Below are 22112 nucleotides of genomic sequence, written 5' to 3' on the forward strand. Positions count from 1 at the left end.
GCCATGGTTCATGCAAATCGTCTGCAACTTCTTTCCATTAGACAATATTATAATTAAAATCTATTTTCAAGTCAGAGAAATGAATCAAATGAAATGCCACCAAGATGGGCCGGGAAAGGGTACAGAAAAAAAGGGGGCGCTCAGTTTTTCATACTAAGAGAATTGCTGTTCGTTGGCATATTCATGGTATCGACACTTGGGCCTGGTTGTTTGGGCAGATATGGCAGGCTGCTTTGTCATGACAGGGAAGTTATTGTGTGAACGACTTTCAGGTGGCAATTATGATGACTTGAACCTGCTCAGCCTGCTGCAGCCTTGGAACTACGCATGCTTTGAATCTCAAATGAGGCCCATGCAACATGTCGGTGTTTGGACAATGTGTTTACTCTTTTTCAACACGGCCCCGTACCTGTCTGAAGCGCTCCTTTCAAGAACAAGGCCCCTTAGAACTAAGAACCCTTAGAACCCACAAGGCATACATTTTGCTTCAGCATTGCCAGGGCACATCACACTCTACGATTTTAGCATTGGAAACCATGCATCCCCACGCACAGGTTTCTTTACATCCATTTAAAAGGCATTGTTTGGCATAATGGGTCATCTGAAGAATAGAGCCCAGTCATATGAAAACAGATGCACTGTTCATTGGCTTGACTATTGGCTTGGCTACTGTTTCTCTTCTTAACATTAATACACAGTCTTGGGGTATCCAAACACACACTTTTGCGGCTCTTTTGAGAACACATACCTAACACCAACACTGTTCCCAAGTATCAAATAGTCTTAACGACTGTTTGCCCATACTTAAGCGATCAAGGTTATCCTTTGCCAGCTTGTCCTGTCTGGTATCCTCATGTGTACGGCCTAGCTGCACTAAGTGTTCCCTGTCAGGACACACGTCCTACTTATTAGCTTGGCTAAATCGCTGAAATGTTGCTTTTCACCTTCTGCTGTGGCAAATTGCGTGGATCTAATTGGGAGATCACTGCTGCTGCTGCTGCTGTGTGTGTATGTGGCGCCATCACAGAGCTAGTTCCCCTTGCACAGGCCAATGAATAAACAAGCGTGCTGGGGTCAGTGGTGGTACTGCCCCAGATGACTGTGCCCGCTCCAGAGCCTGCCACCGGCCCTCACGGGGACTGTCCTTGGCAGCCTTCCCAGGCCTTGGCGACCGCTGCAGCTGTGTTGTTTAGAGCAGGTCCAGCGCTTCCCGGGACCTTAAGGCATGACCCACTGTGCCAGTGAGCCAGTGTGGACATTCTCACAGTGTCAGGATTCGTGCAGATCACAGCTATATGTTTATTTAACACCTCCATACAATTGCATTAAAGCCATGACTCTGTGGTTGTGTGTGTGTGTGTGTGTGTCTGTGTCTGTGTGTATGTGTGTGTGTGTGCGTGTGTGTGTCTGTGTGTGTGTGTGTGTGTGTGTGTTTGTGTGTGTGTGTGTGTGTGTGTGTGTGTGTGTTTGTGTGTGTGTGTGTGTGTGTGTGTGTGTGTGTGTGTGTTTCCGTTCTTATTTCCCCTCTTCTTCTCAGGACCCTTTTTCCTCTCAGGCTGAATTGCAACAGTGTTTCAGATCTCTTGTGAAGTGAGATCTTATCCTTCCCCCTCCATCTCTACCTTTTTGCGTAGATTTGCAGCTCTGCACTCACACGCACTCCAAAATCACTAGAAGTGTATAGGTGCATCGAGGCTTCGAGGCCGTTCCATCTAGATGCCGTGACGAGAGTTATCTGATCTAAGTGCCACGCAGGAAAATCAGGGAGAGGAATAATGGCAATTCATAAGTGTTTTCTTTGCCACTGGTCCCTGAAGCAGACGCAGGCAGCCTGAACCGAGCTCTTTCATACTCGTGTGAGATTATACCAGGATCATGTCCTGCCCGAGGTAATGGACATTGACTAATCACAAAGCCCATATTAGTCAATGGCTTGTAGCCATGGGGGACTGGCAGGTGGGTGCATGGAGGCCCAGGCTACATACAGAACACAATTAAGCAGCGGGAGGCTTATCCCTCAGTCCTGGTCCCGGCTGGTTTTAGACTTTCGTCACTGATGCATAGGGTGCTGGGTGCTGCTGGTGGAAATGTGTCAGGCTTGCAATCATTTCTTTAATCCTTTTGTTAAGATAATATCCCAAGGAGCAAGGTCTTGAGCAAGTCTTTTCGGGCTTCAGTCCTTGTGAAATGTCTAAATAATGACTATTGAAATCAAAGAATGGCGTGTAGCAGAGGCTAATCGCGATCTGCAATGCAGGAATTTGCAGAACGCTATTATGTCCTGTGGGTCTTCTGCGCAGTGGTGAGTTAAGATGAGGTCACTCTGTTCAGAGGAAAAGTGGCTCTGTTGCTGAAGTGATTGTGAACAATGAACAGAATGCTTTTCTTTTAATAACACCGCAGTAGCATTGTGGGCTTGGATATAACTCTGACCACCACGCATTATAATTCCCTTGAAACTCAATTTGTCTGAATAGATTCTCCATCAAAACATTTCACAGGAATGTAAGCCTTTGCTTTTGGCCATCTCTCAAGTCTACCTGAATATGTTTGATGTCTTTCAGAAAGACTGTAGAAGCACATTTCAGCACAAAGTAGTAGCAAGTAGTTAAACGTTTTTTATTTTTGCTTTGTCTTTTTGGGGGGTTCTGCCTTTGATGTTAATGTGTTAGTGTGTGCAACGCTAATAGTACCTGCACTCCCTGAGTTTTTCTGGTCTTAGAAAAGCTTTGAAAAAGTAAGAGGGGGTTGTTATGTTTCAAGGAAAATGTTATTTGAAATGTTTTGAATCATGGAAATGATCAGTTCTCTGAAGCCTGTGTTTTTTTTCATATGGAGCTATAAAAAGACCGTCACCATAATGTAAAAGTGACATTTATAAGAGACTGACGTGAACATTGTAAGCTCTCAAGCCATTATGTACTTCTCTTTAAGTCCATCAGGCTAAAGCCATTAGCAGCCCACTGCAATGTTAAAGTTACGTAATGCGGATCAAAGCTAAAGGTCCCTTGGAAGTGTGTAGGTAGGCCATTTTAAAAGTGAAATAGCATATTTCAGATCACATTTCTCTATTGCACGGATGATGTCACCAGTGGGTTTTACTCTCTTAACATGATTCCAGAAACACACACAGAATTAGCTTCTAATGGCATCAAGGTGGTCTGGTGTAGATGTCTTACTTACAGCAGAGACCAACAAGCTGCTCTGATTGGTAGAAATGAGAGCTGGAATGGGTCAAGAATGGGGATAAGTCAGCCAGGTCCTGCCATCTCATCTCATCTTTTCCATTTCCTGACAAGAGCAGGGAGGAATGGGCCGCTAATAAGGCTGAATCACAAGCTTTTAAAATGGCCACACGCTCAGGACACTCAAACCTACGGAATGAATAAATGCTGCTTTTCCTCTAAACTTGTCATTCAAACAGGGTCATGACTGCTGCTGTGGCGCACTGTGAGTTAATAGTCTCCTGTTGTTGCTACGTCCAATTGAAACTACGCAGGTGGCCATGTTGTTAGAAAGAACTATCCAATGCCATGAAGGCAATTCAATGAAAATGATTACTTGAAGTGATAGTTTTCAGCGTTTGCCCATGTGTCAGTACAAGAGTACAGGTGCAGTCTGCATTTGGTTTTGATGCTTATGACACTCTCTCAAGATGGACGTTTTTTTCCGTATTCCCAAAGAGCTAAACCACACACACACATGCGGCAAACAGATAGTGATGATTAAACTATGATTTGACATTTAATCATAGAATCACTTTCCCTCCCCACAGGGTGCCGCAGGTATAGGAGGAGGTAAGGAGTTTCTTCAGTGTCATTCCAGCAGAGTTCATTACCTTTCATTTTTAATCTCATTCAATCCAGGGTGGACCATTAGGCCAGTGCATCTGGGTAACTGATCAGCTAATCTGAGGGTGATTAATGTGGCAGGATAAGTGAAGACTTAGCCAATGCTTTGGGGGAATTGATTACTGACATGGTTAATTGGCTAAACCCGGCTGCTCCATTGAGACGGGCTTACTGGAAATGTCAAATCAAGTCTCATTTGCATTTGTGATGTATGGTGTCTATCCCGGCTTCTGCCAATGCAGCACAAAACTGACACCAGTGCGAGAGAGTGGAGAACAGTCAGGGCTTTCCCACCTTCAAGCTCATCAGACTGTCTGACAGTCCTCACCAGATTGTGAGAAATGATCTTACAAGTTTCCCTTCCCATCACACTTCTACAGAGAGCACAGGATACACCACTTCATGCCGTTTACTGATGATTTATTTATTTATTATTGTTATAGTTGTTTATTTACTATTCATGTTTGTCCATTTATTTATTCATATATTTATACTCTACATAATTTCATTATACCTTTTTTGACTTAATCATTTACTATAATAAATTATTATATTTGAGCTAAACCCAGACTTTCCTATATTGATATATAAGACCAAGACGTGTTCCTCCAAACCTGATGAAATGTGTTTGTCCACCTGTGCATTTGCCTTACTCAGGCCCCATCTCCCCTGTGCCCACTGTGCTGCCGATCCCCTCCCTGGTCAATACTGCATCGGCCTGTTGTGTCCGATGGGGAGGGGGGGGGGGGGGGGGGGGCGTGGGGGGCGGGTCGACTCAGCCACAGTGTGAGAGAGGCACGCTGAGCTACAGGGTCAATAATCCTCAGGATTAGAGTAGGAACATAGACTCACAAGATTGTACTCTTCGCCTGTACAATCATGGCAGCTATTTAGGATTCTCCCGGCGCCGCAGATTGTCTTGTGGAAATCGATACGGCACTCAGAGCAATTTTTGCCTCATAGTTTCCGAAAGCAGGATGGAGCAAGTCACAATGGAGGTTGGTTTCCCTATGGAGAAAAAGGGCTTTTAAAAAGGCAATAAAGGTGGTGTCTATGGAAGATTGTTGCCCAGGTTTCAAGCATGGAATCAAATCCAACTTCAGCCCCTTAGAGACACACAGATATGTTGTCTTTGGTGTCCTGCTTTGTGTTACTTACAAAAGCTTTCAGCTGAAAATGATATAATTTCCCTATGGAAAAGTCATATAAAGCACAACATTATGTATAGATATTTTCAATCAACTACTGATTAGTTTGTTAGGGGGATCTACTTTCTCAACATACAGTATATGTTTGTACATCGTGCACTTCTGTGCCTGCCTGTTTTCCGTGCTTCAGCCCAATAGTCTACTCATGAGAGAACACTACTGACACATGTTCACTAAAGATGCAAAACCTCTGACCCAATCTGTCTTGTACTTCATGTTTCATTAGTGTGTGTGTGTGTGTGTGTGTGTGTGTGTGTGTGTGTGTCTTGTGTCTGTGGATTTCACACATGCAGATATTCTCCCCCAGCCATGAGAAGCCTGAGTCAAGAAGACAGTTGTGTGCTTTAATTTACAAAACTAGCCCTTCCCACACCTACATGCATGTAATGTATGTCGGTGACGCGTGACAACTTTTTTCATTCTGGTTAAAGGAATGAAGATCTTTTTAAACTGAAATCAGACCAAATGTCAACCAGGGAACTGCAGAGAGGAGCCAGGTGAATCATTTGTCAGTGTGCTCCCCCCCCCCCACACACACACAACCACACACACACTCACCTGCCTGGAGAGAGCCCAACATCCTGTGACATCTTGATTGCAGCATGGCGCTCTCCGTGCTTGTCTTGACACATTGAGCCATCTTGGCCAAGCACAGAGAGTAGCAAAAATGTAAAGTAAAAAGAAAAGAAAGAGTGAGACTGTCAAAGTCATTAAAGGATCATTTTGGAGTACTGCTATGTATCAGCGGTGTGGTGTGTGCTTTGAGGTATATTAGCTCAGTCAAGAAACATGTTTGGCATGCCAGAGCTAAGGTGCAGAACTGGCATAAATCTGGTGCTGCTTGGAAATCGTTTGCTGTTTCCTTGTTTAAATCTGCCCTTGAGCCATTGTCTGTTGCAATTAAATTTCAGGGCCAATTGACTGGGGTGCAGCTTGTACATAATTTGTACCAGCCATTTCTCTTACATTCTGGAGCGTACGTGTTTCTGTAAACCTAAACTAAATTCTAAACTTAAATAAAGACAAACTATTTTGCCCTGAAACATGCACTCGCTGAGCAAAGATTTCTCAGAAAGAAGAGGCTTTTCCAAAGCAAGCATCTTGCACATCTTAGACTTGTGTAAAGAAGCCTTTTGTGGGAAAGACATGCAGAAAGAAACACAGCATGCACATGGAATAGGTTAGCTGTTGTTTTGACTTCATTATTTTGCTCTCCTACATTGCCGTGCCTTTCTCAGCATATGCATCTGAAGAACTTACAATTATTTGACAATTATATGATGTGGTACAAACCTTGAAATGATTCTTGTTTACCCTTGTTAATCTCAACTCATCAGCAGCCTTTATGTAAAAAGGAAGTGTTACCTCAGACAACATCAGAATCTCAGGTCATGAGTCAGGTGCTCTGTTCACACTACTCCATGACCTCTCATAGTATTCATAGGCCTCTCCAGCAAATTTGGAAATATTTAGTTAGTTTGCCAGTTCATCACTCAGTCAGTTAATTAGTTAGTTAATTAATCAGTTACTTTGTTTATTAGTTTGTGTCATGCACCAACTACTATCTGTCCCATGCCTGCCTTTGGTGTTAATGTCCACCCCTTGGTCCCACAGCCCTTCAGGAGGCTCTGTCTGCTGGGACGGACTGCATGCTGGCCGGGGACTCCTGCTCCAGCGACGAGACCTGCAGCCCCCGCTTGCGTACGCTGCGCCAATGTGTGGCGGGCAACGGCAGCATGAAGCTGGGCCCTGGCGCCCGCAGCCAGTGTGCCAACGCCGTGTCGGCTCTGCTCTCCAGCCCCCTACGCGGCTGCCAGTGCCGGAGGGGCATGAAGAAGGAGAAGAACTGCCTGAGCATCTACTGGAGTCTCCACCAGTCCGGCATTCACGGTCAGATGCCATGTTTTTACTGCCGTGCTCCACCTACCTGTTGATCTCAGCTCAGTCATTGCACAAAGTGAATTTTATAGTGTGGTTTTGGGGCTGATTATACCAGGGTTATCATTCTCATTTGGCTCAAAGAGTACATGCTTTAAGGAAGAGTGACTCACCGCATACTTAACATACTGTTAAATACAGATTACAATAACATATACAAAATATAAAATAGAAATGCAATAATATTTTGTCTTGACATCACTTGAGTCTGTGGGAGCTAGTCCTGGAGCTGTGGTGTTGCAGGGATCCGTTATATGTGCACCTCAATGCATGCTGATGTAGCAGGTCTAGTGGAGCGGCAGCAAGAGGCAGGGAAGCTTTCCATAGGCCATACATTAAACAGCTGCCTCAGCAATAGCCAAAGCTGTTTCCGCCCGCTTTATCTTTTAATGACAGCCGTTAGAATGGCATTCAGCTGCAACCTTAACCGTAACTCTTGCTCTCTCAGGTCTTAACCTGGTGGAGAGTTATCCCTACGAGGCAGTGCAGAAGGGCTATGACTACGTGCGCCTGGCCTCCATCACTGCAGGTAAGTTGCCACACACACACACACACAAAAAAGTATGAGCCATAACTTTTAAAATGTTCTTCCTCCCCCTCAAAGGCAACTTTGGTCAACCTATCATTTCCATGCTGACCACGCACGGGCTAGCCCCAAGGCGGAGAGAATTCCACTATTTATCCCACAGGCACATTGGCAAATGAAAGCATCGCCAAAAGTCTGAGCACAATTAGGCTCATTTATTTAAAAAGATGTGTTTGTTTCTGGGCATTGGATCCTGCATGTAATTGGAGGCTAAATTTAACACAGTGCTGGAGTGGAAGAACCAGGCCTTCACGGGCATGTTTATTAGTTTGTCTTTGCAATATCCTCCACAGATTGTTGTTGGTCAAAATTATTCTCAGATTTTATTTACCCTGTGTGATATCCGTATTTACATTGCTGGCTACAGACGCAGAGAAGACTCCACACAAATATCCAATAGACTCGGAGAGGAGAGGAGCGGAGAGATGGGATGTTTATTTTCATTTCCTCCCGCCTTTGAGTGTGTTCCCCCGATAGCTTCAATCAATGAATTGTGATTTGGAGGCATTTATTCAAACACAACATGCCTAAATATAATTTCATGGCTGCCTATGAGTCATTTACTGTAACAATTTCAATTTGGTTGTGATGGTAAACAACCACTCAACAGCCGACTCACAAGGACTGTTATGTTCTGCCACATTCTTACCTGCACGTGAGGAAGAGAGATCTCCTAAGGTCACTTCAGTTGCAGGAATAGATCTGCTACCTTCATTATCTGTCACTAACTGTCAGCTATTAAATCCATTTGTATAAGTTCCATGCACTAACCACTTGTGCCACAGAATGTCACAGACTTCAGGCAACACAGAGACGTAGGTAGAGAGAGTTTATTGGATACAGCCAGAACAGGGGGCACAGGGGAAAAAACGGGGAGAACACAAACGTAGAACTGGCAGGGAGGACAGAACACAATAGACTTGAAATAAAAGTCCTCAAATATAAGTCTCAGAAGTCAAATGTCCACAATTACAACCTTCAGAAGTTAAAGATTAAACAAAGGCAAACTAGGTAAGCTATGGAGAGAATGCGGATAGATAAGGTGACCTGGAAGTCAGAGTTGAACTAGAGAACGAACACAGGATTGGAACAGTCTCGGAGCTTGTGTCTTCAGGGTAAAGTCCTTTACGAAACGAGGCCAGACAAGGAAGTGAAGGGAGTGAAGAGTTTAAATAGTGGAGTGACACGGAAGCTCCTTTAAATTAATTTGTAATGCCAATAGAGTGAAAATCAAGTTATAATTAGGCTTCTAAAGGCTATCTAGTCTTAAAGCCATTTAAAAGTACTACTGCTTGACTGGTCATAATGAACAAGAGATAAATGGAATCCCTTGAATGATTAAACAGACAAAACACCAGATTTTATTTTACATTTATCTATTTTATAGATATGACTGCTTGTTATTGTACTTATAACGGCTGTTATTAATTATTGATTTATTTGCTTTCTTACTCTATTTTCATACATACTTAATTCATCTTCATACTTACTGCCTCCCATACTTCATATTGGTCTCAACACGGTCTTTTCCAACCAAAACAGACTCCGATGTGGGTATGGTGGCGGTGAACCGTTGCCTAGACGCGGCCAAGGCGTGCAATGTGGACGACGAGTGCCAGCGCCTGCGCACCGAGTACGTGTCGGCCTGCATCAAGGCCTCGTCACGCTCGGGCCTCTGCAACAAGCCCAAGTGCCACAAGGCGCTGCGTCGCTTCTTCGACCGCGTACCCGCCGAGTACACCCATCGGCTGCTCTTCTGCCCCTGCAGCGACACGGCCTGCTCGGAGCGCCGGCGCCAGACCGTGGTGCCCGGCTGCTCCTACGAGGGCGAGGAGAAGCCCAGCTGCCTGACTCAGATGAGGGTCTGCAACGCTGATTACGTGTGCAGGTCAGTCCGCCCACTCGCGTGTTACCTCAGACAACATCAGAATCTCAGGTCATGAGTCAGGTGCCCTGTTCACACTACTCTATGACCACTTATGGTATTCATAGGCCTCTCCAGCGAATTTGGAAATATTCAGTTAGTTTGCCACTTCATCACTCAGTCAGTTAATTAGTTAGTTATTGAATCATTTACTTTGTTTATTTGTTGGTTTTATGCACAACCTACTATCTGTCCCTCACCTGCCTTTGGTGCTGAAGTCCACCCCTCGGTCAACTCTCCCCCCCCGCCCGTGTCAAGGTAGCCTTAACCTCAGGTCTTTTTCCCCTCCTGAGTCAGACGTGTGAGTAGCTGCAGAAGCCATCAAAACGAAAGTGAAATGGATGCCTGCTTTCAGTCGGAAGGAAGCTCGTGGGAACATTGATTATGCTAAACAAATATGGATCATTTGTTTCATTTATTTACAAGAACAGTGCAAGGTCAGTCATGTCAGGCAGGGTGTGTTCTACTCTAAAAAAACTAAAACAAATTTAAAGTGTAGCTCAGACCGCTTGGCCTTGGCCCTCATCTTGGTGAGGAGCTCATTTATCATCATGTGAGACTGGGTTTTACACCCATGAACAGCATAACTGTCACAGATTTATCACGTGGGAGGTTTCACAGCCTATTATTTGCACTCTGGGTTTCGCCAGCGTCATTTGCACTCTCAACCGCCCCCCGAGGGTCACACTAATGAGCTGAAGCCAAGGAATAAAATGCAACAGTGTCTTCTTATTGATAGCCCACTTGAAACTCCTCCCAAAATATCACAGAGAAGGGCACTTTGACGACCAAATAATTGGAGCCATCCAAGTTCTGTCTCATTTAAGATCTCTTTAGAGCAGTCAACACTGAATATATATTATTGCGTGTGTATGTGTGTGTACCTGTGTATAGAAGGCTATAGTAGTTATCTTGATCACTATCCCCCAATGTTACCTCACCTTCCTTGCTACAGCATCCCTGATCCCTTGTTTGACTACGTGAACAACTCGTTCCCTATCATGCCACATCTGTGTGTGTGTGTGTGTGTGTGTGTGTGTACATACATGTCTGTATATGTTGTCCGTGTATCTGTCCCCCCCCCTTCCTGATCCCTGCCGTGACTCTGTTCTTCTGTCCCCCTCACAGGTCCCGGTTGGCCCAGTTCCAGTATGACTGCCTGCCGGATGAGCAGTCAGCCAGTGGCTGCAAGCAGGGAAGCCATGCTGCTTGTCTCATCGCCTACACCGGACTGATAGGTTGGTGCAGAGAGAGAGACAGAGACATAGACAGAGAAGAGATGTGAAGGTGTAAGGTCTCTGGAGTCAGAGATGGAACGAGAAAGGAGAAAGGCACACGGAGAGAGAGAGAAAAGAGATGAGATAACTAGCCGTTGAAGAAAGCAGAAAATGAGCCGGGTGGAAAGGACGCAAGGGGAGGGAGATGGTGTTAGTGTCTGCGTGATGTGTGTGTGTGTGTATGTGTGTGTGTGTGTGTGTGTGTGTGTGTGTGTGTGCGTGTGCGTGTGCGTGTGCGTCTGTGTCTGTGTCTGTGTCTGTGTCTGTGTCTGTGTCTGTGTCTGTGTCTGTGTCTGTGTCTGTGTCTGTGTCTGTGTCTGTGACAGTGTCTGTGTCTGTGTCAGGGTTTCAGCTAGGATTATTTCTCGGAAAAAAAAATATTTTACCAGACAAATTAGAAACGTACCAGTGCATGTTCCAATAACATGTTTCTAACGCAAATATAATGTAACCTATATAATGTACTCCTAGGTTGACAAAGGACTGGGACTCCAGTATATAATGTATGTAATGTACTCCTAGGACTGACAATGTGCTGCGTGGATGCATGAAACTGAAGAACTAGGCGAAAGATGTAAAACTAAAGTAAGAAACTAAAGTGTAGCTTTCAAATGCCAGACAATGCAAAAGAAAAAGGACAACACTAATGATGCATCGGTTACTGTTGCTAGCTAAATCGGTGTGAACTCCTGATCCCTCATAACCTACGCAGCAAGTTCAGCCGAGGCTATGATCACAAAAGGTTATTATCAAAGTAATGGCACTATGCAACAAGATGAATCCCATATATCGTTTATTTGTCAACAACAGCAAAACGTGGTTTTGGTGAACAGAACTGCCCCAGTCAAGTGAATAAACCTATACTGTGCTATCAAACAAACCCAGAGAGCCACCGATGTTTCAAAAAGAGTACACCCTCCACGTAGAGAGCCACTGATTTTTTTCTAATAGAGTACGCCCTCCTCATAGAAATAGAACAATTTCATTACCTGATCACCATGATGTGAGGAGAATAAAGCATGATTGGATGAAATCCCTCACGCTGTTTAATAGGAGTAAGAAGCGGTGGGATTTTTCTGGCTGCAGTAGTCTATAAAATAAGATAATAACAATAAGATATGATTTGGCTTTGGTTTAACACTAATTTAAGGATATGCATTATTATTTTGACTGGCCAGTTTTTCATTTTACCATGCAAAAACTGATAATTAAAGTCTGATGGAATCCCTGGTGTACGTGTGTGTGTGTGTGTGTGTGTGTGTGTGTGTATGTCTGTCTGGTTCGAGTGCATGTTTGTGTGTCAGTGTCTGTCTGTTTGTTTATTTGTCTGGTGTGTTTGTGTGTGTGTGTGTGTGTGTGTGTGTGTGTGTGTGTGTGTGTGTGTGTGTGTGTGTGTGTGTGTGTGTGTGTGTGTGTGTGTGTGTGTGTGTGTGTGTGTGTGTGTGTGTGTGCGTGTGTGTGTGTGTGAGAGAGAGAGAGGCATGTAGGTGTCTAAAAGGGGTCCTGGATATTTTGTCTGAAAAGTAAAGAATGTGTTTTTCCTCTTTGTAAAATGCCTTTGATGGCAATAGTGCTGAAACCTCTACAAATGACCCCTTTTTCTTTCATGCTCACTAGAACAGCACCTGGGAATATGAAATGTACTTGCAAGGTGTCCAGACCAAAGTTTTGCCTTCAGCACAAACAAATAGAGCTTTTTGCTTGCCCGAGAGTACTACTTTTGGCAACTAATTTTGCAAAACTGGGGGGAAGAGGATGTTCAAATAGATGTTTCAAATAGAAGCATCATTCCTCTGCCTGTGTGCCTTAGGCTCATTTCATGAGTTGAACACCGCATTGCATCAGAGAGAGGGCTATGCTGTATGTGTGCGTCATGGAGATGTATGACTTAAAATGATCCTCCATATCTTTATCTTCCCATTCTGTGAAATGTTCACCAACGCATACAAACCACCAGCCAGTCACAACAAACTAACTGGATATTTTTCATCCAAACATTATCCCATCTTTTACAAACATTTTCTTATTTCCCAAACACTGGACTAGCACGCTATTCCATCAATGTGTCTACAGGGAGTTACCATGAAGGCTTCATGAATATCTATTAAAGTGCCCAGACTGTTCTGCATGGCTGAGTGAATACCTCTAGGAAGGTGTTATATCTGTGTCTTCATACCTCATTAACTTCACGTTGACAGGAAGCCCAGTGACTCCCAACTACATGGACAACTCCACGTCCAGCGTGTCCCCGTGGTGCACCTGTGCGTTGAGCGGAAATCAGAAGGAGGAGTGCGCACAGTTCCTGGACTTCTTCACCGACAACATCTGCCTGAGTAAGCACCTGCGCTTTCTCCTTATCTGAACACTAGCGCATCTTTGCGTGTTCGACAGAAGATACACCCACAAGGGTTGTCGAAGATGTCATGTTTGTCTGTGCTTGTTTTGTGAGTTTTATTTGTAAGACCGGTTTGTTATTGTTTGCTTGTGAAGAGACAGATGTGTTTTTGCTTGTTTGCTTCAAAGGAAAATCTACATGCTGTTTTTTTTGTGCCCCCCATTTGTTATTCTGCCAGGAAGGACTGGGCTCTTTAGTCTCGCCAATGCCGCTGGTCGAGCGTTTCAGCTCAAGGGGACGAGAAACGCTATCATGTGTAAAATGTGCTTCATCCGCTCGTTACAGTGGCTCTGCCACAAAAAGATTGCTTTTGTAATTGTGTCAGAATGACCTTGGTGAGGATTCCTGCCTACATTAAACCTCAAGTGCAGTCGCCATAACTGTATAGTTGCTTAATGAGCTGCTTGGCTGGAGAGTACTTATTTACTTTTCCTCTAAGCTCTTAGGGGAAAGTGAGGGGCTTTTTTGTTTAACTTTCACATTTAAATTGATGGAAATGAAGTAGTCTGGATGAGAGGGGCTGCACTGGGAGGTAGGAATTAAAAACTGTGTTCTCTTCCTTGCATATGTGGATCTCGTATCCCTGGCTAGTGGGATAAAAAGGTGCTTTGGGGAGGCTGGGTGCATTGAAGTGAGCAGACTTTATAGCAGAACGTTGGGTCCGAATCAGATATTAGAAGCAGTCTTTGTCTGTTTGTTTCCCCTTTCTCTCTCAATTTCAACTTCAACTTCAAACTCTATTAATTTGGTGTGACAATTGTGCACAGTCATCTTGCCAAAGTATTCACAACAATACTCTTATCTGTCTTACTCTCTCTCTCTCTCTCCCTCCCTCTCTATTTACCTCTCTTGCTCCCTTTTCTACTCTCTCTCTCACTCCCTCTCTTTCACTTTCTCTCTCTCGCTCCCTCTCTATTTATCTCTCTTGCTCCCTCTCTCTTTCTCTCTCGCTCCCTCTCTATTTCTCTCTCTTGCTCCCTCTCTCTTTCTCTCTCGCTCCCTCTCTATTTCTCTCTCTTGCTCCCTCTCTCTTTCTCTCTCGCTCCCTCTCTATTTCTCTCTCTCGCTCCCTCTCTCTTTCTCTCTCGCTCCCTCTCTATTTCTCTCTCTTGCTCCCTCTCTCTTTCTCTCTCGCTCCCTCTCTATTTCTCTCTCTTGCTCCCTCTCTCTTTCTCTCTCGCTCCCTCTCTATTTCTCTCTCTTGCTCCCTCTCTCTTTCTCTCTTTGCTCCCTCTCTATTTACCTCTCTTGCTCCCTTTTCTACTCTCTCTCTCACTCCCTCCCTTTCACTTTCTCTCTCTCGCTCCCTCTCTATTTCTCTCTCTTGCTCCCTCTCTCTTTCTCTCTTTGCTCCCTCTCTATTTCTCTCTCTTGCTCCCTCTCTCTTTATCTCTCCCGCTCCCTCTCTATTTCTCTCCCTCAGAGGCCTCCGCTTACATTTTTTTCATTTGGTTTGAAAATCACCTTGTCTGTTCATAACACACTTTGCCCTTCCTACTTGTTATTACCCTGAACAGATAGTCTAACAGTAATGGGTCTGGTTGTTTCTCTGTGCACGTGCAAACAGAATTACCCCCCTCTGTAGCATCAGGCATGGTCACGTGTTTCTCAGTTTATGGCTATCTATTTTGTAAAAAGAAAGTAGTCTCCTGTGCAGTGAAAAGTGCCGAGCTGAAGTGCGAAGTTTTGTGAAGAAAGTGTCTGTCGCGATTGGCAACAGATGGCAGATGGAGAGTGCTTTAGTTTCACCTAGACCTAGCGTTCACTTAGCACTGCGCCGCTGCATATCCGTACATCAGGAGAAAGGGGGATGAGTGTGGTGGAGGGGGGGGGTAGTGGGTGGGTTGGTAGGTGTGTGTGTGTGTGTGTGTGTGTGTGTGTGTGTGTGTGTGTGTGTGTGTGTGTGTGTGTGTGTGTGTGTGTACGGGGAAAGGTGGAGGGACGGCAGCTTGGCAATTCAAAACCTCTCCACTGTCTCAGATTTCTGGCCCTCCATCTCAGCTCCAATCTTCTGGATGGCCTTTCTATGTGATGAATAATGAATCATCCTTATTATTGACTATTGTCACAGTGTTTTACTCCGACATGTTTGAACAAGCAGCTCCCTCTGTCTTTCTCCCTGTCTTCTCTGCCTGCTTAGAGAGAGAGCGAGCGAGCGTTAGCTGTCCGAGACCTCGGGCAGCCAGCTCATCTGGCCGCTCGGTAACAAAGGAGGGACTGAGTGAGTCTGAGGCGTCTGTTTGGTGACTTGTGGGTGGGTAAATGAGAACACGTGGAGTGGCAGGTGCTCTGGGGGGACGAGGGGTACAGGGGTGGGGTGGGGTGGGGTGGGTCGGGGGAACTCTGAGAGGAATACTGAGTTGGTGCCGTTACGACTGCCTCTCGACACCGCCGCCTCAGAACTCTCTCCTTAGGATTTCTAACAAGCGGGGCGTCTGAGAGAGCCCACAGTGAGAAAGAGAAACAGAGAGAGAGAGAGAGAGAGAGAGAGAGAGGACCCACTAGGGCAAACCGGGACAGCACTAGAAAAGGAACATTAGTGTCTGTGCCAAAGTCAGGGTCCAAATGCCCTCACACAGACACATCGTGCCCTGACCCAACACGTCTTTTTCTTTCACAAACAGGAAATGCTCTTCTCACTTTCGAGAACGCAGTGGACCTCACACCAACCCCGGGCCAGACAGGACAGCCCAGCCACGTCACCAGCTGGCCAGATAATGGCACCACTCCTGCACTTGTTTCCATGGATACCGAAGAGAATTTAATGAGCCCACTGATACCCACACAGGTAGTGTGATATGTATGTGTTGGTGTGTGTGTGTGTGTGTGTGTGTGTGTGTGTGTGTGTGTGTGTGTGTGTGTGTGTGTGTGTGTGTGTGAGTGTGTATGTGTGTGTGTTTGTGTGTGTGTATGACTGTGTGTGAGTGTGTGTGTGTGTGTGTGTGTGTGCGTGTGTGTGTATGTATGAGTGTGTGTGTGTGTGTGTGTGTGTGTGTGTGTGAGAGTGTGTGTGTGTGTGTTTGTGTGTGTGTGTGTCTGTGTGTGTGTCTGTGTGTGTGTGTGTGTGTCTGTGTGTGTGTGTCTGTGTGTGTGTGTCTGTGTGTGTGAGGAATGGGGCATTGGGTCCGGATGTGAATAGTACAGGAATTTTCAATCTAATGAAAAGCATCTTGATAGGTATCAAGATAGGCCATTTAGTGTCATTGGGCCTTGATATGGCCTTGTATGTGTTTTTGTCTCCCCTATAAGCCTATAGCTAATATTTCTCGTTAGGCAATAATATACTTGAATGCCTCTAGAATGCTTATAACGTAGGCTTGTTATAATGTTCTTATAATAATGTTCTTCTATTTACATGAACCTACTTATCTAATTTGCCATTGCTTACTGTCAGTTCTGTGTGTTGTAATGGAGATGAATGGGGTAATGGAGCTCTATAGGTTAGCCTTGTGACGCTGCTGGACGACTGGGACTTCTCTTAGGCTACTAATTAAAGCCACAAACTAAAAAGCATACACTTCCTTTTTTGGCAATGGTAATATGTGAAACTAATAAATCTATATATATTAAATATAAAGGATAATATAGCCCCATGGTGTGTTGAAGTAATCTCGGCAGACACACACACACATTCAACTTAAGTAGGCCTACACACAGGCCGACATCAGATTCAAGTAATAGTAGGGGTGCAACGGATCAAAAAAACTCACGGTTCGGATCGTTCCTCGGATCAGAGTCACGGATCGGATCATTTATCGGATCAGCAAAAAAAAATAAAAATAAAAAATAAATAGACAAGACAAATAAACATGTGGAGGAAGGGGCTGCTTAAATGCCGCGGTGATGAGCGGTTGTTGAGCTGCTTTCGGTTTCACTCCTGTCAGTGAAACACCGGGGTGATGTCGCTGTAAATGCGTGGCCATGCTCGATGTGTTTCCACTGTTGTATGGCTTTCTTCTGCCACAGTGCCTACACACCGTCACGGTTTTATCCACCAACCTCTTTCCTTCTGCATTCAATTTGACAGGGGAGCTAAAATGCTCCCAAACAGGGGATTTAAATGTGGGGCGTTGAAGTTCTTCTGTTCCTCCGCTCGCCATGACTACGATGTGTTGCAGGTTTTTCTTTATGTTAACAATCGTTATGTCAGCTACGTGTTACGTCTGTGTGGTAACCTAGGCGATAGGTTTGTGTGGCAGCGCGAGTATATGGAAACAGACGTAGCACTAGAGGCAGCAGTTATCGTTACAGTAGTCACCGAAGACTAGCCTACTTCTATATTCCATGCCCACTGTTCTACATGTTGTACGCTGAGGACAATAAATCACAACGAGGCATAGGACTGTTTGCTTATTGAAAAGGGAACTGTTGCAGACTTTTACCCAGAGCGTGTTAAGTAGCTCTGTCCCTGGAACTAGCAGGAATGGTTACGGCTGTGTGTGGACTGAACATGCGCACAATTTTTTTTTTTTCATAAATCAATCCGCGGATCATGCGTGTGCCGAACCGAAATAGATGATCCGAACGGATCACGAATCAATGATGATCCGTTGCAAAAACCTAACTTATCAGTAATTTAGAATAGATCACTGTAGATGGAAAGATGCTGCATTTGGACAGACACATTACAGTAAGTTATATGTTTGAATAAGAAAAATGATTCTTATTTTACCAGATAGTTTATTTATTTTATTTTAATTATTATTATTTTTGTTTTCCTGTGCACCATAGTTCTTGGTGAATTGGCATCGAATTCCTTCATTGAAATACAGCTAGACAGGCAGAATTGAGCAACTTTAGTGATTGTATGGGATATCCTGGCCTTTCACAACTACCGCCAAGTCACAGGGTGGTTTGCAGCGCATCCTAGGATGGTGTCCCTATTCCTGCCGCCGTACTCTCCTTTCCTCAACCCCATTGAGATTTTTTTCTCCACATGGAGATGGAAGGTCTATACCAAACGCCCACAGGACCAGATGTCACTTTTAGAGGCAATTGCTGCTGGGTGTATGGACATAGCCCCCGAAGACATCCAGGCCTGGATAAGGCACGCACAAAGATTTTATCCACGATGCATGGCAAGAGAAACCATATGTTACGATGTTGACGAAAATCTGTTGTGTTTCTACGTAATTTGTTTCTTGATCAAATACATTACGTATTACGTAATTTCCCCCCAAAAAAAATCTTATTTTAGGGTTCTGATAAAACACTCATTTACTGTATTTGCAATTACAGTAAAGTAAATGTACAACACTTGTCAATTGTGACATCTATTGTGAGAGGGAAACCGACATATGAACACTGTCAGCAGATTCTTGTCTTGGATTGACATATTTCAGCATTTTAGAATTATTTGTTTACTGTCATATTACAAACTTTATTACTGTAGTCCAAAGAAGGGTTTGTCTGTGTTTTTTCTCTTTTTTCAATGCAACACTACAGGAAATCTATGCCAAACTGGAGGACACAGCAACATTTTATATATGCAATTGGCAATGCTTCAAGATGTTAGTGTTTTTTAGGTCATTGTGTTCTGAGTGGAAACATTTGTTAAGTTATGGCAGCATTGGTTGTGGTGTGGTTGTTGTAGTGCATTTTGCACCAAAGGTTAACAGATATGCAGAGGTGTGTGTCTCTAAAGCCCACTGTGTTAAGTGATAGGGAAAAGTGACCATGGTATGGGTACATGACCTAAAACGATAGGAAAAAACTTTATATGGCCATGTGAAGGACCGATAAGCACACCTGTCAGTCCCCCTAGCCACCCAGGCTAAGCACTTGTAGTTGGTCTGTGGTTCGGGTCGGACCACCCCGTGAAAATGTAAGAAAAGCTTTTACAGTACGACAATGACAGCTACATCACCCAAAAGTCATCAGTTTAGCCTGCAAGCAAGCTTTTATCAGTGCTAGCTGTGCTGTTGTTGGTGCTGTTTTTGATGAAGTTACACCTTGGAATCCCTGACTCATTCTTATTATTTTGTCAACCTTTTTGTTGACCAAATAAAAGCCGGGGACGAAAATTAACAAATTATTAAATAATAAATCCTCTTTAGAAATATGATTTTAACTTTAGAGAAGAAAACCCAGAACCGGCTTCCTAGCACGTAATCCATCTCTTCGTCTTGGTCCGCATTTGCTTTCAGGTTTGCTAGCATGGACATGCTTTTACTGAAGGAATGCTCCGAGGTAGCAGTCAAATAAAAATAGAGATTGGTTGCAGATTGGTGAAACGGGGGAGAACGGAAAGGCTTTTAGTTTGTTGTACATGTTTTTGCATGGTATGACACAAGAAAAGTCAGTATGATAGTAGTGGCAAAACAAGTGCTTGCTCGCCATCAGTCAGAAGCTAATCTCAAGGCTGGTATTTATGCTCTCCAGAACGTCCTCTTTCCCTGGTCCGACAACCACCATACCGGAGATACACGAATTTTGGCATGGCTGACCATGTGTGCAATCAGAAATTTTATAGAAGAGCATGACCTGTTGCTCACTATCTTGCAACCACTAGTTAACCTAATCCAATCGTTTGCCGAAGACCAGAGGGCATTTTCAAGATTGTCCATATCTAATGTACAGGCCCTCGAGGAAAGTAAATACTACTGATGCTTCAACCCAATCAACCTCCAATCATATAGCCTGAACTGGAGTCAGGTTGTTGGTGTGTGGTTGGATGACTACAGTGAGAAGGAAAAGGTCTGGAGGAGAGACACGAGTCAGAAGTCAGAAGAGAAACCCCATCACTCCTGGACATCAGCAGAGACACTTCCCCAAACAGAAGGAAGTTTCTGCTGAGTTTCATTTGGAGAAGTAGAGCCTAATACATCCCATCAGCAGCAGATTCCTGCAAATGCTCGATGTGTGCAACGGAATATGAGAGCTTAGGGATCCATTGAGTGTGCTCTCTACAGCGTCCTGTCTCCTCCCGATCAACACAAGCCAGGTACAATAGCATTAGCATTCTTTTCATGTCATCCATTTTCCCTGTAAGCTCAGTTTGCAAAATCTCATGAAATAAGTCAGCACAGATATAGCCATTTCTGTTGTCTCCCCTTAATCATATGCGTATATGCTTTTTGTGATGCAGATGGCTCCTGAAGCAGGGTTTTGAAAAGCATGCCGTTTAATCTGATGAGAAGGCCAAGAGCATTCTTCTGCAACAGTAAATTGCAAAATCTGCAAGGACAGGCATCTGTATGTTTTTCTCAGAGTTCGCCAGGCCCACAGCCTTGATTGATTCATACAGAAGTAAGTAGAGAGAACTGTACAGAGATGTCTTATGTGTTTGCTCCCTTTTATATATCCTTTTTTAGTTTTTCCCCTAAATGGAATCTGAGTAAACCATAAATACAGTTATTAGATGATTAGTGGTTTAGCCATTTGTTCTAGGAATCATGTATAATTAATCTCTTCTTTTTTCATGGGCAGTATAAATCCTGGCAAGTATTATGTCCCTAGGTGAAAGGTAGCTGATTTGTTTTGGCAATCTACTTGTATATATAAATATTGGCTAAAGGCAATCAAGCAGCAAACAATAACAATAGCCTCGGTTTTTGGTTAACTGTATTCACAAGGTTTGCATTATCCATTTTTTATGATTTCCTTTTTTTTAAGTCTAAGGGTTGGTTCTCAGGAATATATTCTAAGAAGAGTATGTTACATTACAATGTATGTGATCAGGAAAGAATGGTTAATAATAATTCACTTTTCCAATCAGATTCTATTGTGATTTTCAGGTGTATTTCCACCGTTCCAAGTGTTCCTGAAGATGTTACTACTACTCCGGGAATTCCTCTCTGAGTTCACAAGCCTAAAGCCATGACCTTGGGTGTGAGGGGCTTGTTGAAGCTTGATGTTCAGAAGAGAGACCTGCTGTACACTGATTAAAGGAAGTCTGTGGGGAAACTCAGCTTCTTAGCCTTAAACAAGGCTATAGAGGAGAAGATGCCCTGGGTGCAGAAGGTCTACAACTCTCTCAGAGAAGGCTGCACCAAGGCAGCAACATTCCTCCTGAAAAGCCTTCCCAGCAAAGGATCGTTCAACATCATAGACGACATCATTGAGAAAGAAAGGGTCATGCTGAAAATTGAGACTTATGAAGGCTTAGCCAATATTAGGTTCCTCATGAAGACAGTCGCCTCCAGGGTAAATAAGCCCTGCATTGAGGAGCTTGTGCCTGTCTTCTCAGGAGAAATACCAAAGTCATCATCATCATCATCTGAAGAAGGAGAACATCGACAAACAAAAGGAAAGGAAACTGAAGGAAGCTGTGCAGGTCCTCTCAGCAGTTAGGGTGAAAAAAGTAGAGGAAGGTTCTAACCCTTCTGCTCCTTCTACAGCCTCCTCCTCCTCCTCCTCCTCCTCCTCCTCCTCCTCCCCGTCTTCTCCTGGAGTCAGAGCCACTACATCTGGACCCACTGAAGAAAACCTGAAATGGGTATCAGGTGTAGCCAAGCTCCAGGGAGATAGTTTCTCTCTCGAGACTTTTGCACAAGAATTGTACATATTGATATACATTTTTTTTTTGATAAAAGGCTCACTTAAAACAAAAACATTGTTTTGTTTGATGTCAGAATAAGATAAATAAAAATATATGCACTGAAAATTGTAGATGGTTGATTATTTGTATGACGTATGAATCAATCAGTTTTATTTCATTGATTGAAAACAGCAAAAACGTAAAAGCAAACTGGCAATTGAAAAAATTATTCAAAAGTATGTTCTTCCCTTAATATACTCTTGGTCTTGAGTGTAGGTTAAAGCTTTTTTATAACTTTATGGCTGCATTGCATAACAGCAGCAATTTTTATGCGTGGGTTGGTGCTGAAATGTCATACTTGTGCCTGTTTAGCGAGCATGAAGGCATGTTCACACCTGGTTCTCAGCTGTCTACTCCGTTCTTACATAGAAACCTATGGGAAGCCACCACAAGA

At 44.0% G+C, this 22112-nt stretch overlaps 1 protein-coding gene across 1 annotated transcript in view; it reads left to right on the forward strand.

Annotated features, from left to right (window-relative positions):
• Positions 1 to 22112, forward strand: part of gfra4b (GDNF family receptor alpha 4b) — a gene marked incomplete at both ends in the record, with an annotated part of 36745 nt that overhangs the window by 14220 nt on the left and 413 nt on the right. The window contains 6 exons of the mRNA XM_080840349.1: positions 6674 to 6949; positions 7446 to 7526; positions 9126 to 9471; positions 10636 to 10749; positions 12987 to 13117; positions 15804 to 15967. Coding sequence (XP_080696475.1) covers positions 6674 to 6949; positions 7446 to 7526; positions 9126 to 9471; positions 10636 to 10749; positions 12987 to 13117; positions 15804 to 15967 — 1112 coding nt within the window. The remainder of the gene's footprint in view (positions 1 to 6673; positions 6950 to 7445; positions 7527 to 9125; positions 9472 to 10635; positions 10750 to 12986; positions 13118 to 15803; positions 15968 to 22112) is intronic.

Source organism: Sprattus sprattus (assembly GCF_963457725.1).
Source record: "Sprattus sprattus genome assembly, chromosome: 6".
Taxonomy (NCBI): domain Eukaryota; kingdom Metazoa; phylum Chordata; class Actinopteri; order Clupeiformes; family Clupeidae; genus Sprattus; species Sprattus sprattus.